We start from the raw sequence: 12798 nt of genomic DNA, 5'->3' as shown, positions 1-12798 counted from the left end.
GCCGCTGATTGCATTCACACATTCACACAGAAACAGTGAACGGCGTTCCTCGTGCACTGTGATATTCTACCAGGGCTCCTCGCCCAACCTCACGGTTAGTGAAGGCAGCTTTAGAGGTCGTACGTATTGGATTGAAACCTCGCATTCATTCAACACTGACCCATGACATCCACTGTGGTCTCGGCGGTCTTGGTCCCGCTGCTGTTGGTGCCGGTGACCTGGTACTTCCCGTGATCCGCCCTCAAGGTCCTCTTGATGAACAGAGCGGTGTTCTTGCCCACCGTCTCCACGATCATACGCTCCTTGTCGACCTCCGCTTCGTCTTTGGCCCATTTGACTTCGGGCTGGGGTCGGCCGGTCACCACGGCGGGGAGCCTCAGCGACTCGCCGGCCCTGATTAAGACGCCGTTCCTCACGGAGGAGTCGAAGTCCACCGCGGGAGTAACTGAACAACGTGGACAACGAGACGAGAGTCAGTCTTGGATTGATATTTACACACACATGGAACACTTCCTGTAGCTGCTTCACAATAAAAGCGTCCTTTAACCAGAAGGTTGGCGGTTCAGTCCCGCCTCCTGCTGTCTCCAAGTGTTTGGTTTAATTTACCGTGAAGCAGTTGCAGGAAGTGTTGAATTAACCCACTGAGGTGTTGGCGTTCACCTCCCCCTCACCCCCCCGTCCCATCATAAACCTGTTTGTACCTTGAGGCTCTGTGACGGTGACAGGTTCGGTCACACCGGGAGCTCCAGGACCGGCGTCGTTGATGGCGATGACACGGATGTAATAATCCGCTCCTTCGGTCAGACCCGTCAGCGTGTACGTCAGCTCTTTACACCTGAACTCTGTGCTGCGGGTCCAGTCCTTCTCTCCGACCACAACCTGAGACCAGAACACAGAACAAGAGTTTAACACCTCAGATCCATCAGCGAGAGAGTCCAGTCCCTGACTCCTACAGGTATCTCGGTGTACACTTAGATAACCTGTTCAGCTGGAAAGCCCATGTTGATAATTTGTGTTCGCGTTTACAGCAAAGATTTTGTGTTTGTTTCTCTGTTTACGTTTGGATTTTTGTTTGTTTCTATTTATTGATTCTGCTGATGAGCAGCACTGAGTATCGTATCGTACCTTCTCCAGGTGGTATCCCAGGATGTCTCCTCCGCCGTTGAACAGAGGGGGCTTCCAGGCCACGATGACCGAATCCTTCCCAGTGTCCACAATCCAAGGAGTGGGGGGGCCAGGAGGCACTGTGGGGGGGGGACAGGACAATGTTTGTCTACATCTTTGAAACCAAACTAGAGTTAGGTTATAGAGTAAAGCTGCCTGGAAGGATGGAGGTCTGAAATGACCTCCGTAGTCTGTGTTCGGATGTTTGTGAACACCGTGATAAGACTAACAGAACTTACTAATGGCGTCCATGGCGACGATGCGGTCGGTGGGCTCGCTGAAGGGCCCGGGCCCGGCCAGGTTCTCGGCGCACACCCTGAAGATGTAGGTGAGTCCCTCCATCAGGCCGACGGCCTTCACCTCCAGAGAGTTGAGGAGGATGCGGTTGACTCGGGTCCAGTGTTTGCTGTTCACCTCCTTCCTCTCGATCCAGTAGCCCAGGATCGGGCTGCCGTTATCCTTCGGCTCGTGCCAGGAGATGTGGGCGGAGCTCGCCCTCACCTCATGGACTCTGGGGGTGTTGGGAGCGTCGGGAGGATCTAAGGGGCGGGGGGCCGAGTGAGTAACGCTTGTATGAAAGCATTTGATAACAAGCTTTAAAGCTATTTTTTCCTTTATACATGTTTCTTTACTTACCGAACATGTTCTTGGCGACCATCGGCTCGGAGGTGCACGGCGGCCCGCAGCCGAACTTGTTCTCGGCGGAGACCCTGAAGATGTACTCCTTCTCCTCGATGAGTTTGCTGACGAGTAAACTGGTGCCCTTCAGGGTGGCGGTGACGGTGAGCCAGCCGACCTCGTCGTTCTTGTTGTCCTTCTTCTCCAGGATGTAGTTGAGGATCTCGCTGCCTCCGTCGTCCTCAGGAGGCTCCCAGTTACAGATGACCGACGTGTTCATGACCTCGTCGAAGGTGAAGTTGATCGGAGCGCTGGGTTTGTCTGCGGAGTCGGGTCAACGTTCAATCTCAGGAGGATTCAAGTTTATATTTTCTATCTTTTATGGCTCTTACAAACACATTCAAACACATTCAAACACATTCAAACACATTCAAACACACCACGTCATGAAGCCATTTCTCCTTTTCTCCTTTTCTGTCATTTCCATTCAGTTTATCTACGCGATGTGTCATGAATCCAACTGCCTGAAACCTCCTGAGGGCCATGAGGAGGTCATGTGACCGGCAGGTACTGGTATCTTACCGAGGACGTTGACGTCGCAGCAGGCGGTGGCGATGCCGTGAATGTTCTCCACCTGGATGGTGAAGTCGCCGTGGTCGACTCGGGTGGCGTCGCGGATCATCAGTGCAGACTGACCCCTCTTGGTCTGGTCCAGACCCAGACGCTCACGCATTGGAGTTACAAACTCCTCCACTGGTTCAGGAACCTGACGGGGACGACGGGGAAATGTATGAGTTACTTAAAAAAACATGTAAAAATACCTGAAAACATTCAGGAGACTCTTGAGGACACGGACCTTGGTCTTTGTCTTCCTCTTCTTGACAATGGGGATGAGCTTCTTGGTCGGCTCTTTAGTGATGTCCTCGTTGTTCCTCAGCCAGGTGACTTTGGGATACGGCGAGCCAGAGATGTAGGCGTCGATTCGGATCTCCTCGCCCTTCTTGATGCACAAACCGGACTGCACCCGGGCGTGGAGGGTGACCTTCGGTTTTTCTGAAAACGGAGAAAGAGTCATGAAATGCAGCCAGTTCTTGTTTAAAAGCTGAATATGTTTTCATAACTGATCTCAAAGCGTTTTTCATACCGACGGGGTCTGCAGCCTTCATGAACTCTGTGCTGCGGGACGGCTCGCTGACTCCGGCGGCGTTCTCCGCTCGGACCCGGAACTGGTACTCCACTTCCTCCGTCAGGCCCGTCACCACGTAGGAGAAACCGGGGACCAGGCTCGGGGTGACCCTCTCGTAGCGGTCGCCGTCCTTCTCCATCTTCTCCACGATGTAGCCCTGGATGGGACAGCCGCCGTCCGAGTCCGGAGCCTTCCAGGAGACTCTGATGGACTTGCATGTTGGGTCGTGAGCCTCCACCTGGATGGGTGGGTCGGGTTTCTCTGTGGAGTTGATATTAACAACAGGCAGTGAGCGTCTGAGCTGTTTTTAGACTGGATCAGTAGGTAGGTGGACCCTCTGATGACTTACGTTTGACTTCCTCTGTGATGACCGGGTTGCGTAGCTCCAGATACTCTCCGGCGCCGACCTTGTTGACGGCCTTCACTCTGAAGTAGTACTCGCAGTTGATGTAGAGGTCTTTGACGTCGCAGGTCAGGACGTTCTCTCCCGACGTGACGGGCACGTAGGTCTTCTTGGAGGCTTCGCGGCGCTCCAGGGTGTAGCTGACGATCGGTGTGCCGCCGTCGTCCTCCGGGGCTTCCCAGCTGATCTTGCAGGACTTCTTGGTGACGTCGCTGGAGCTGATGTCTTTACACTGACCGGGGAGTCCTGCAGGGTTCAGGAGGGAAGCAAACATGTGTTAGAGGAGGAATCCTATTATTTAATGACGTATGAATAAAGCAGGGTTACACGAAGGACATCCTACCGATGACTTTGACGTTGATGGTCCCGGTGGCGGTTCCCAGACTGTTCTCCAGGGTGATGGCGTATGCGCCGGCATCGGCACGCATGCTCTTGAGCAGCTCCAGGTGAGCGCTGTCCATCTCCACCGTCATGGAGAGCCTGTCGTCGGCCTTGCACTCCACCGCGTCCTTCTGCCAAACCATCTTGGGTGTCGGAATCGCCCTATAGGGGATGTTCAGGTGCAGCTTCTCGCCTTCAATCACGACCACGTCCTCTGCCGCCAAATCCATGGTTGGAGCGCCTTGTGGCCAGAAGACAGGATCGTTATTCAGGGTTAATAGTTAAATGTTTGTAAATCTATATTGTGTGGATGCTTACAGTCGGGATCCTTGGTGAAGACCTTGTCGGAGATCTCGGAGGGATCGCTAACGCCGACAGCGTTGATGGCACGGACCCTGATGACGTACTTCTTCTCCGGTTTGATTCCGTCGTCAATCTTGAACGTGAGCTCCTTGATGGGTCTGCTGTTGACCCTGAGCCATTTCAGCTCCGGCCGGGCCTCGGCCACCTCCACGTGGTAGCCGGTGATCGGGGAGCCGCCGTCTTTGGTCGGAGGCTTCCAGGCGACGTTGATGTGCACCCTGCTGGCGTCGGGGACGGTCACTTCCAGAGGAGGAGATGGAGCACCTGGAAAGATAGGAAGGATGTTTATATCCGAAGTGTTTCTGACTGTGTTGTTTTAAAAAATGATGGAATAAATCCATATATATATCTGATGGTCTCTTACTGGTCGCATCCTCGATGGTGAGGACCTCGGTGGGTTCGCTTGGATCTCCGACGCCGGCCTCATTCTCAGCTCTGACCTGGAACTGTATCTCCGAGCCTTCGTCCACTTCCGTCACCTTGAACTGTGTCTGTTTGTCTGGAGTCTTGCAACACTTCAGCCAGCGAGTTCCTACCTTCTCTTTCTTCTCAATCACGTACCTGAAGCAAAAGGTCATTGTCTTGTTCAACAGTTCTTAGATTGCATTCGGCGTCACCAACAGTCCAGAAATACGTTTTATAGGTTATAGAGTAAGAAAGGTACCTTTACTGCTCATGGCCTTTTAAACTAGAAAACCTCTGATGAGCATATTCACACTTCCTTTGACATCATCTCATCTCATTTATTATGTATGTTACCTCATAGCAATCTACACAGCAGTTTGTAGTCTTACTTGGTTATTGGTCTTCCACCGTTGCTCTTGGGAGGTTCCCATTTCAGCTCCACGTGTCTCCTGGTGACCTCCAGCACCGTCAGGGCATAAGGAGGTCCAGGAGTCGCTGCAAAGAACATGACACACATTAATATCCAGACCAGACAGTTAGTGAATTAAACACTGATTATATCCTGAAAGACAGACGATGCTGATAACTGTTGAGAACTTACTGAAAGTGTCTTTGGCGAGCACGGCGTCCTCCATCTCGCAGAATTCACTCATCCCCACGGCGTTCTCGGCGGCGACGCGGAACACGTACAGCGAGCCTTCATTGAGCGGACCGACCGTGTACTTGAGCTCCTTAACGGTGGTGTCGACGGACTGCCAGGCCTTCCGCCTCACGTCCCTCTTCTCCACCACGTAGTTGGTGATTGGCGAGCCACCGTCGCTGCTGGGAGCCTGCCACTTTATGTCTGCGTTGATCTTGGTGATGTTGGCCACCTCCAGCCACTCAGGAGCAGACGGAGGGTCTGTGGAACAGAAGAAAGGGGAATGAAGCATGTTTTAGTTGTTAACTCCTGGTCGCACAAATCCAAATGTAATTCAGCAACTTTCTACAGCGAGATTGTCTCGTTGAGTAACAGTTTGCCATCCAAGACAGAATCAACAGCTGTTAGAGAGGATATATGGTCCCGGTACTGTACGAATCAAAGACTACAATCCTCTCAGAAACAACCCGTTGTTCAGCTCACCCCCCAGCTGGCCCCCAAGTTGCACTCACAAAGTCTCTCCTTGCAGACCACGGGGTCACTGGGGTCGCTGGGCTCGCTCTCGCCGGCCTTGTTGAAGGCCTTGACCCGGAACGAGTACTCCTGCTTCTCTATCAGGCCCTGCAGCTGGTGCTCCGTCTGGGGAACGTCCTCCGCGATGCGGATCCATTCCTCGCTGCCAGTCTTCTGGAACTCGATGATGTAGCCTTCGATCTTTGACCCGCCATCGTGCTCCGGCCTGGTCCACGCAAGCAGCGCCATGGTCTTACCGACGTCCCTGACGTCAGGTTTCCCAGGAGCCCACGGAGGATCTGAAGAAGAGTGAATTGTTTTTATAATAATCCTATAACTCTTAATGATATCTAGCAGTAGAGTAACAGCATACCGATGGGATCTTTGATGAGGATGGGATCGGTCTCTACACTGGGTTTTCCAGGTCCAGCCAGATTCTCAGCCAGAACACGGAAGATGCACTTCTTCTTGGTGGGGAGTCCCTTCACCCTGCAGCCACATGACAGCGGCGTTACAACAACAGTCTACACCCATAAACATCGTTCATCTCACTGGCGGTCAGTATTTACCTGAAGGTCGTGTCCTTGATGGGCAGTTTGTTGCATCTGATCCACTTGTCGCTCTCTGGATCAAACTTCTCGATCCAGTATCCGGTGATGGGACTGCCGCCGTCCTCATCGGGCTCGAACCAGGTCAGAGTCACGGCGTCCCTGGCGATGTCGGAGGGAGTGACTCTGGTTGGAGGACCAGGAGGTTCTGAAACAGATCCATCATACGTCAAGTCTTCGAAAGGAACTTTTTTTGATAGATCGTGAGACGGCAGTGCAAAACAACTTACCGAAGGAATACTTGGCAACGATTGGCACATGTTCTGCAGGTTCGCCGATGCCGTACTGGTTCTCAGCGCTGACCCTGAAGACGTACTCCTTCAAAGCTGTGAGCTTACATGCCTTGAAGGTGGTGTGTTTCACCGTGGCCGAAAGCTTCACCCATTCCTCTTTGTCCGTCAGCCGACTCTCCACGATGTAGTTGGTGATTGCTGAGCCGCCGTCGTTCCTGGGAGGGTTCCACGCCATGAAGCACGACTCGTTGGTGATCTCGGAGATGTCGAAGGCGGCCGGAGGGCCGGGTTTATCTGAAGAGGAGAGAAAACGTGAAAATGAAGTCAAAATGTACATCCAGGTTGGTCGTGTCTCAGGACCGGACCACTTTGAGACTGAAGACGCAAGAACTCAGATGAGCTGAATTTGACATTGATCAGATTGAACCAGTCTTTATCCGGTCTGTCCGGTCTTTATGGTTTGTTTTATTTATACGTCTGTGTCTGGTATGGCTTGTTTAGCTTTTTAACCAAAAAGAAGAAGAAGAACTTGTTTGCTAACAGCTAACATGAACTTGGAGCTACACTTGTCTACTTTAACCATCCAATAATTCTCCTGAGGAGCGACCAGAACACATCTGAAAACAACAAGTGCTACTCGTTGGTTCTGCTGGACTGGATGTTCTGGCTAAAGATGGGGACAGTTTGGGGTAAAGGTTAGACCAGAGGTCAGCAACCTGCGTCTCTTTAGCCCCTCTCCAGTGGCTCCCTGTGGATTTATAAAGATGGAAATGAATAACAGTTTTTTGTTTACACCCGTGGGTTAGGATAATGAAGTAGCATCTGTACCAAGAATGTTGACATCGACGGTGGCGGTGGCGCGTCCGCAGACGTTGACCGCCTCGATGATGTAGGTGGCGGTGTCTCCTCTCGCGGTGTTGCCGATGGACAGCTTGGAGTGTCCCGGCTGGGTGTCGATCGTAATGCGGTCATCTGCCCGAAGGACCAGGTCGGCCTTGGTCCACTTCACCCGGGGATCGGGTTTTCCCTTGACGTCAGCCGGAAGCTCGATCTTGGTGCCGGCCCTGGCGGTCAGCCCGGCCAGCAGCTTCACATCCAGCTGGATCTCTGGAGGCTCTGTCGGACGAAAGGATCTGATCAGAACTGCATCTGATATATTATTTATTAATATTATTCCTGCTCTAGTCTAGATGGATCAGCACTAGCTGGCCTACCTCTGGCGTCGACGGCCTGGATCTCGTCGGTGGCCCTGCACGGTCGGCTGGCTCCCAACTTGTTGAAAGCTCTGATTCTGTAGGCGTACCACTGACCCTCAATCAGGCCGGTCACCTGGAACCTGAGAGCACAAAACACGGTTATACAACAACACAGAACGTGAGGTCTGAGGACACGCTCAGCTCACTGACCGACTATTTAGTCTTACTTCAGATCAGGGACGGGTTCACCGCACAGATCCCACTTGTCGCTACCGCGCTGACACTTGTCCACCATGTAGCCTTTGATCGGGGCGCCGCCGTCGTACTTCGGAGCTTCCCAGGACAGGAAGATGGTCTTGCCGCTCTTATCGCGCCACTTCAGGTTCTCGGGAGGATCGGGTACAGCTTGGGGGAAAAAAAGACAACGTAGATGAGATTCTGGATGTTTGTAAAAAATATTTGTATCTGGTGAATTCTATCGACAGAAAACGGCGCTCCTCGCTTTAAGCTTCGATCTCATAAAGTCGGCCGATCGACGTCAGACTGACAGAATGAATACTCACTGGCGGGAGAGGAAATGTTGACGGGCTCGTCGATGTACGCCGGCTCTCCGGGTCCACACTTGTTGCAGGCGATGACACTGAACAGGTACTCCTTTCCTTCAATCACATCTGTGATGGTGTGCTCCAGATCCATGATGCCGGTCGCCACCTTGAAAAAACACATCACCGCAATAGTGATGAATTAACACACAAACTACAGAAGACTTCAATAACACAGACTTTAGTACTTTGTGTGGCCTCAAACTGAATTTAATGCCGCTTGGCCTCGTTGAAGTCACAATAAATGTCACTTCTTCAAAATGCTTTTTGTTTGTTCGTGATGTTTCTTTGCAGGAAAAGGCGATTTAGAGGCTGCATAACGGAAATTCAGAGTTTTGTTTCTAAACACATTAAAACCTGTTGCCGATGGGCGGTGAACGGTGAAGTTCTGGACCGCTAAACTGTTTTTGACCAGTTTGTGTTGTTTGTGCTGAAACCATGGCTCGATGATGCAGCGGAGCCGTGACATAACTCAGCCAAAATACAAACCCAGAACGTCATTAAACCAACTAAACTGAAGATGAATAACCAGTATGGAGTATCAGGGCCACCAATGTCTTTGGCCCTGATCAGACCTGGTATTAACATGCGTCCTCAGTGATCGGATCACTAGTGGACAGCTCTAAGTACAGATGTGAACACACTCAAGACGCATTGAGATCGGATCTTTCAGACCACATTAAGAGGTGGTCTAGGCTTCATATGATCACATTCTGTTAGCAGTGTGTAGTGAATGTGTCCTGGGCCACATTAAGGACCGCCTACTCTGCTCTGACACGCCCCCCCCTCAGCGTCACGCCCTCAGCGTCACGCCCCCCCCTCAGCGTCACGCCCCCCCCTCAGCGTCTCAGAGCAGAGAATACTGATGATTTTTACATAATTTTGAAAGCTAATTTTATATACTTCTATATATATATATGCTTCTGTGTTGTGACAAGAATGCAGATTTATTTTTGCTTTACAGGGACTTTAAGGCTGCGCAGGTCATCTGGACAGTTTTTAAGTTTGAGGCCTCTAAAAGACGCTGAAGCGGTGTCGGTTTTCAGGTAAAACTCAGGCGTACCTTGGCCCAGGTCTTACGAGACACTTCTCTCTTTTCGATCTGGAAGTGGGTGACCGGACTTCCTCCGTCGTGCTCCGGAGCCTCCCACATCAGGTGGACGTGGTGTCGGGTGACTTCGGCCACCTTGAAGTCCTTCGGAGCGCTGGGGCATGCTGGGAGAATAAAGGTAGCAGACATTAAATTAACTGGTGCTTAAGAAAGTGAGGCATCCATTTCCTGAACTGCTCCTGTTCAGGGTTTTGGCTGTCTGCAGGCTTTACCCAGCATGCATTGGGTAAGGTGCTTTTCATTGAAATAAATGACTATGACGTTTATCATGCGTTACACGTCATATTATTATGAAATAACTTGTTGTTACCGATGACGTTGACATCGATCTCTCCAGAGACGGAAGACACGTCGTTCTCCAGCTGCAGGGTGTAGGTGCCTTTGTCCGGGCGGACGCTCGGCGTGACCGTCAGCTCCGTGTACGTGGGCTTCGTCACCATGGAGACGCGCTCGTCCGCGGTGGTCAGCTCCTTCTCTCCGAAGGTCCACTTGGCGACGGGGGTCGGGTATCCGGTGATGGGGACTCTGATGGTGAGAGGCTGAGGGACGATCACCTCCAGGCCGTTCCTGAAGCCACTCAGGTCGAAGGTCGGACCGACTGACGGGAGAGATTGGTTAGTTAGTTTGGTTGAGTTGTATCCATCTAGTGGACCGCTTCAGTCTTTGAATGGAATTTAAACTACTACTACTACTACTTTACTTCTTATTGTTCCACCACTAGAACAGCTGATCAGGGCACGGTACGGATCAATCAGACCTAATATGAAAACGCCCTTATTGTCTGTTCTACTGGTGATTCTACAACAGTCTCGTACCATGAGGGTCATCGGCCAGAAGCGGTCCGAGTTGCTCGGTTGGATCGGAGACGCCGGCAGCGTTCTCAGCACAAACTCTGTAGAGGTACTTCTGACCCGGTTTCAAACCAGACACCTGAAGAGAACCACAAAACAACAACAACAACAACAACAACAACAGTCAGTGACTCCTCACAGCTGGAAGATGAAGAAAGGTGAATCATGTGAAACATTTAACCGTAAAAACAAGAAAATAAAATAAAAGTAAAAACAGAAGAATAAGACGGTAAAAGTGAGAAGCAGGCTGAGCTCTGCGGGAGGCGCCGTACCCGGTAGGAGAGATCAGGACACAGTCTGGCGTTGCAGCGGAGCCACTTGTCGGTGCCGTCGTCACATTTCTGAATGATGTATCCGGTGATCATGCTGCCGCCGTTGCTGGTGGGCGTCTCCCAGGTCAGCGTGACCGCCGTGTTGATTTGGTCGCTGAAGTTCAGGTTCAGAGGTGGACTTGGCCGGTCTGCAGCCACAAAAGGTCCAAAGAACTTAGACTGTCGGATGTTTCTCTACAGGCATTAGAACAAACAACGATTCAAACGGCCGGTTTTCACTCACCGATGGGATCCATGATCTTGACGGGTTTGGTGGCGGCGCTGGGCCTGCCGATGCCGGCCTTGTTCTCGGCCCGGACCCTGAAGATGTACTCCTTGTTCTCCACCACGTCATTCAGCATGGCCGAGCGGTCGTTGGCGCTGCAGACCATGGCCGCCTCCCACTTCACGGAGGTCCTGTCGCGGAGCTCGATCACGTAGGCAGTGATCTCAGAGCCGCCGTCGTTCTTGGGAGGCTCCCAGTTCAGGGTGGCACCGAACCTGTTCACCACGCCGACTTCGACGTTCTCCGGAGCATCGGGAACGTCTGACGGTAGAAAACAAAAGATTGGATTGGACTAAAGGTTGGAGACGGTATGTGAGTGTAAGTTGCGGCCTTTGGACCGTTTCTTACCAAACTTGTTCTTGGCCTGGACGGCGTCCTCGGTGGCGACGGTGGGTCCACTGCCGACTCGGTTTCGGGCGCAGACTCTGAACAGGTACCAGGAGTCCTTCTGGAGGCCGCTGACACAGTACTCTGGAGTATCAGCACGGTCTGTAGCCAGCGTCCACGTCTTACGCTTCACATCGCGTCTCTCCACCACATAGGCGACGATCTTGCTTCCACCGTCGCTCTCAGGCTCCTCCCAGGCTAAACTGACCTCGCCATCGGCAGTGTCGACCACTCTCAGGTTCTTGACGGGTCCGGGGACGTCTGAAAACAACAAACATGACACTTAAAACCTGTTCTGACAGCCGAGGAATCGCCCGTCACTGATTTAACTCACCGATCACGTCCAGGTTGATGAACGCCGCTGCCTCGCCATGCTTGTTCTTGATCACCACCTTGTACCGGCCCTGGTCCTCCTTGCTGGGGCTCTTCAGGCGGAACTCGGTGCTGTCGGTGGAGGTGTCGATGTTCTGGACGGGCAGACTGGTGCCCTCATAGAACCACTCTGCGTCGGCGCGAGGGTAGGCATCGTAAGGTACGCCCATGACGAAGGGCTTACCGGCGTCCGTTACCAGGTTCTGGTCGGTGGTTTTGATCTTTGGAACCGCTGCAGATCAAATAATTCATTACAGTTTCTAAACCTGTGATCAACCTGGAAGAGTTGGTTCATCTTAACTGTTTTTAAATGTCTAAAGTTAGTTAAATGCGTGTGATGACTCACCTGCCAGCTCCAGCTTGGCTCTGGCGTCCTTGTCTTTAGCCACGATCCTGTACTCTCCCTGATCTCGAGGTCGGATCTCACAGACCTGCAGTCGGTGGATTTTACTCTCGCTGATCATCTGGTACTTGTCTCCCTGGACGATGATCATGTTGTTCCTCATCCACTTCACCTCCACCCGGTCCTTGTTGAGCTCCACCTCGAACACCACGTCTGAGCCCGGAGGTTCGAACGCGTCCTGCGGCGGTCTGATGATCTCCACCGGCGTCTCTGCAGGACAGAAACGAGATTCATGAGGATTGAAAAGATCTAAATAAACTTCCCCTCAGGGAAAGATGAAGAGGTGTGAAAGAACTCACCTTCAACAAAGAGCCTCGCTCTGGTCCTCCTCTCGTCCACGCCACAGGCGTATTCACACTCGTCATCCGGCCGGCACACCTTGATGATCAGCCGGCACGTCTTTCCTTCTTTTTCCATGTGATATCTGCAGAAGCACAAGACCAGGGGTCAGAGGTCACTCTTCATTTGTGCTGATAGATCAGAGGAGGCGCACCCTTCTGGTCATAATCTGCATGTCTTTTAATTCTGAGGTCTCGTTTCCCTTCTGGTCCGAGACCTGAACGATCTGAGATATAACCAGAACCAATATGCCGTCTCTTATATTGATCAGAGCTGTTTCTTTGTTGTGGCGGTCCGGTCGTCCTGTTTCTGTTCGGTCCAGTTTAATTCTGGTTTAGGTTCGGGGGTCACTCAGGTCTAGAGGTCTGTGTGACCGGCCTGGCATTCCCTTTTCATTAATTAAATAAAATTAGGGATGCACCGATA

At 52.0% G+C, this 12798-nt stretch overlaps 1 protein-coding gene across 1 annotated transcript in view; it reads right to left on the bottom strand.

Annotated features, from left to right (window-relative positions):
• Positions 1–12798, bottom strand: part of ttn.1 (titin, tandem duplicate 1) — a 215177-nt gene that overhangs the window by 78383 nt on the left and 123996 nt on the right. The window contains 31 exon segments of the mRNA XM_037762617.1: positions 161–445; positions 702–879; positions 1126–1244; positions 1404–1703; positions 1801–2103; positions 2365–2548; positions 2639–2835; positions 2927–3229; positions 3318–3617; positions 3715–3993; positions 4071–4379; positions 4480–4676; positions 4910–5015; positions 5122–5421; positions 5673–5972; positions 6047–6162; positions 6243–6429; positions 6512–6808; positions 7343–7630; positions 7729–7850; positions 7938–8115; positions 8274–8421; positions 9376–9527; positions 9734–10021; positions 10239–10353; positions 10547–10734; positions 10830–11132; positions 11220–11519; positions 11593–11862; positions 11977–12243; positions 12333–12457. Of these exon segments, the coding sequence (XP_037618545.1) occupies positions 161–445; positions 702–879; positions 1126–1244; positions 1404–1703; positions 1801–2103; positions 2365–2548; positions 2639–2835; positions 2927–3229; positions 3318–3617; positions 3715–3993; positions 4071–4379; positions 4480–4676; positions 4910–5015; positions 5122–5421; positions 5673–5972; positions 6047–6162; positions 6243–6429; positions 6512–6808; positions 7343–7630; positions 7729–7850; positions 7938–8115; positions 8274–8421; positions 9376–9527; positions 9734–10021; positions 10239–10353; positions 10547–10734; positions 10830–11132; positions 11220–11519; positions 11593–11862; positions 11977–12243; positions 12333–12457 (7004 nt within the window).

The sequence above is a fragment of the Sebastes umbrosus genome (assembly GCF_015220745.1).
Source record: "Sebastes umbrosus isolate fSebUmb1 chromosome 13 unlocalized genomic scaffold, fSebUmb1.pri SUPER_13_unloc_1, whole genome shotgun sequence".
NCBI classification, from domain to species: domain Eukaryota; kingdom Metazoa; phylum Chordata; class Actinopteri; order Perciformes; family Sebastidae; genus Sebastes; species Sebastes umbrosus.
The sequence above is the reverse complement of the archived record's forward strand: the minus strand, read 5'-3'. Positions and strand labels throughout refer to the sequence as shown.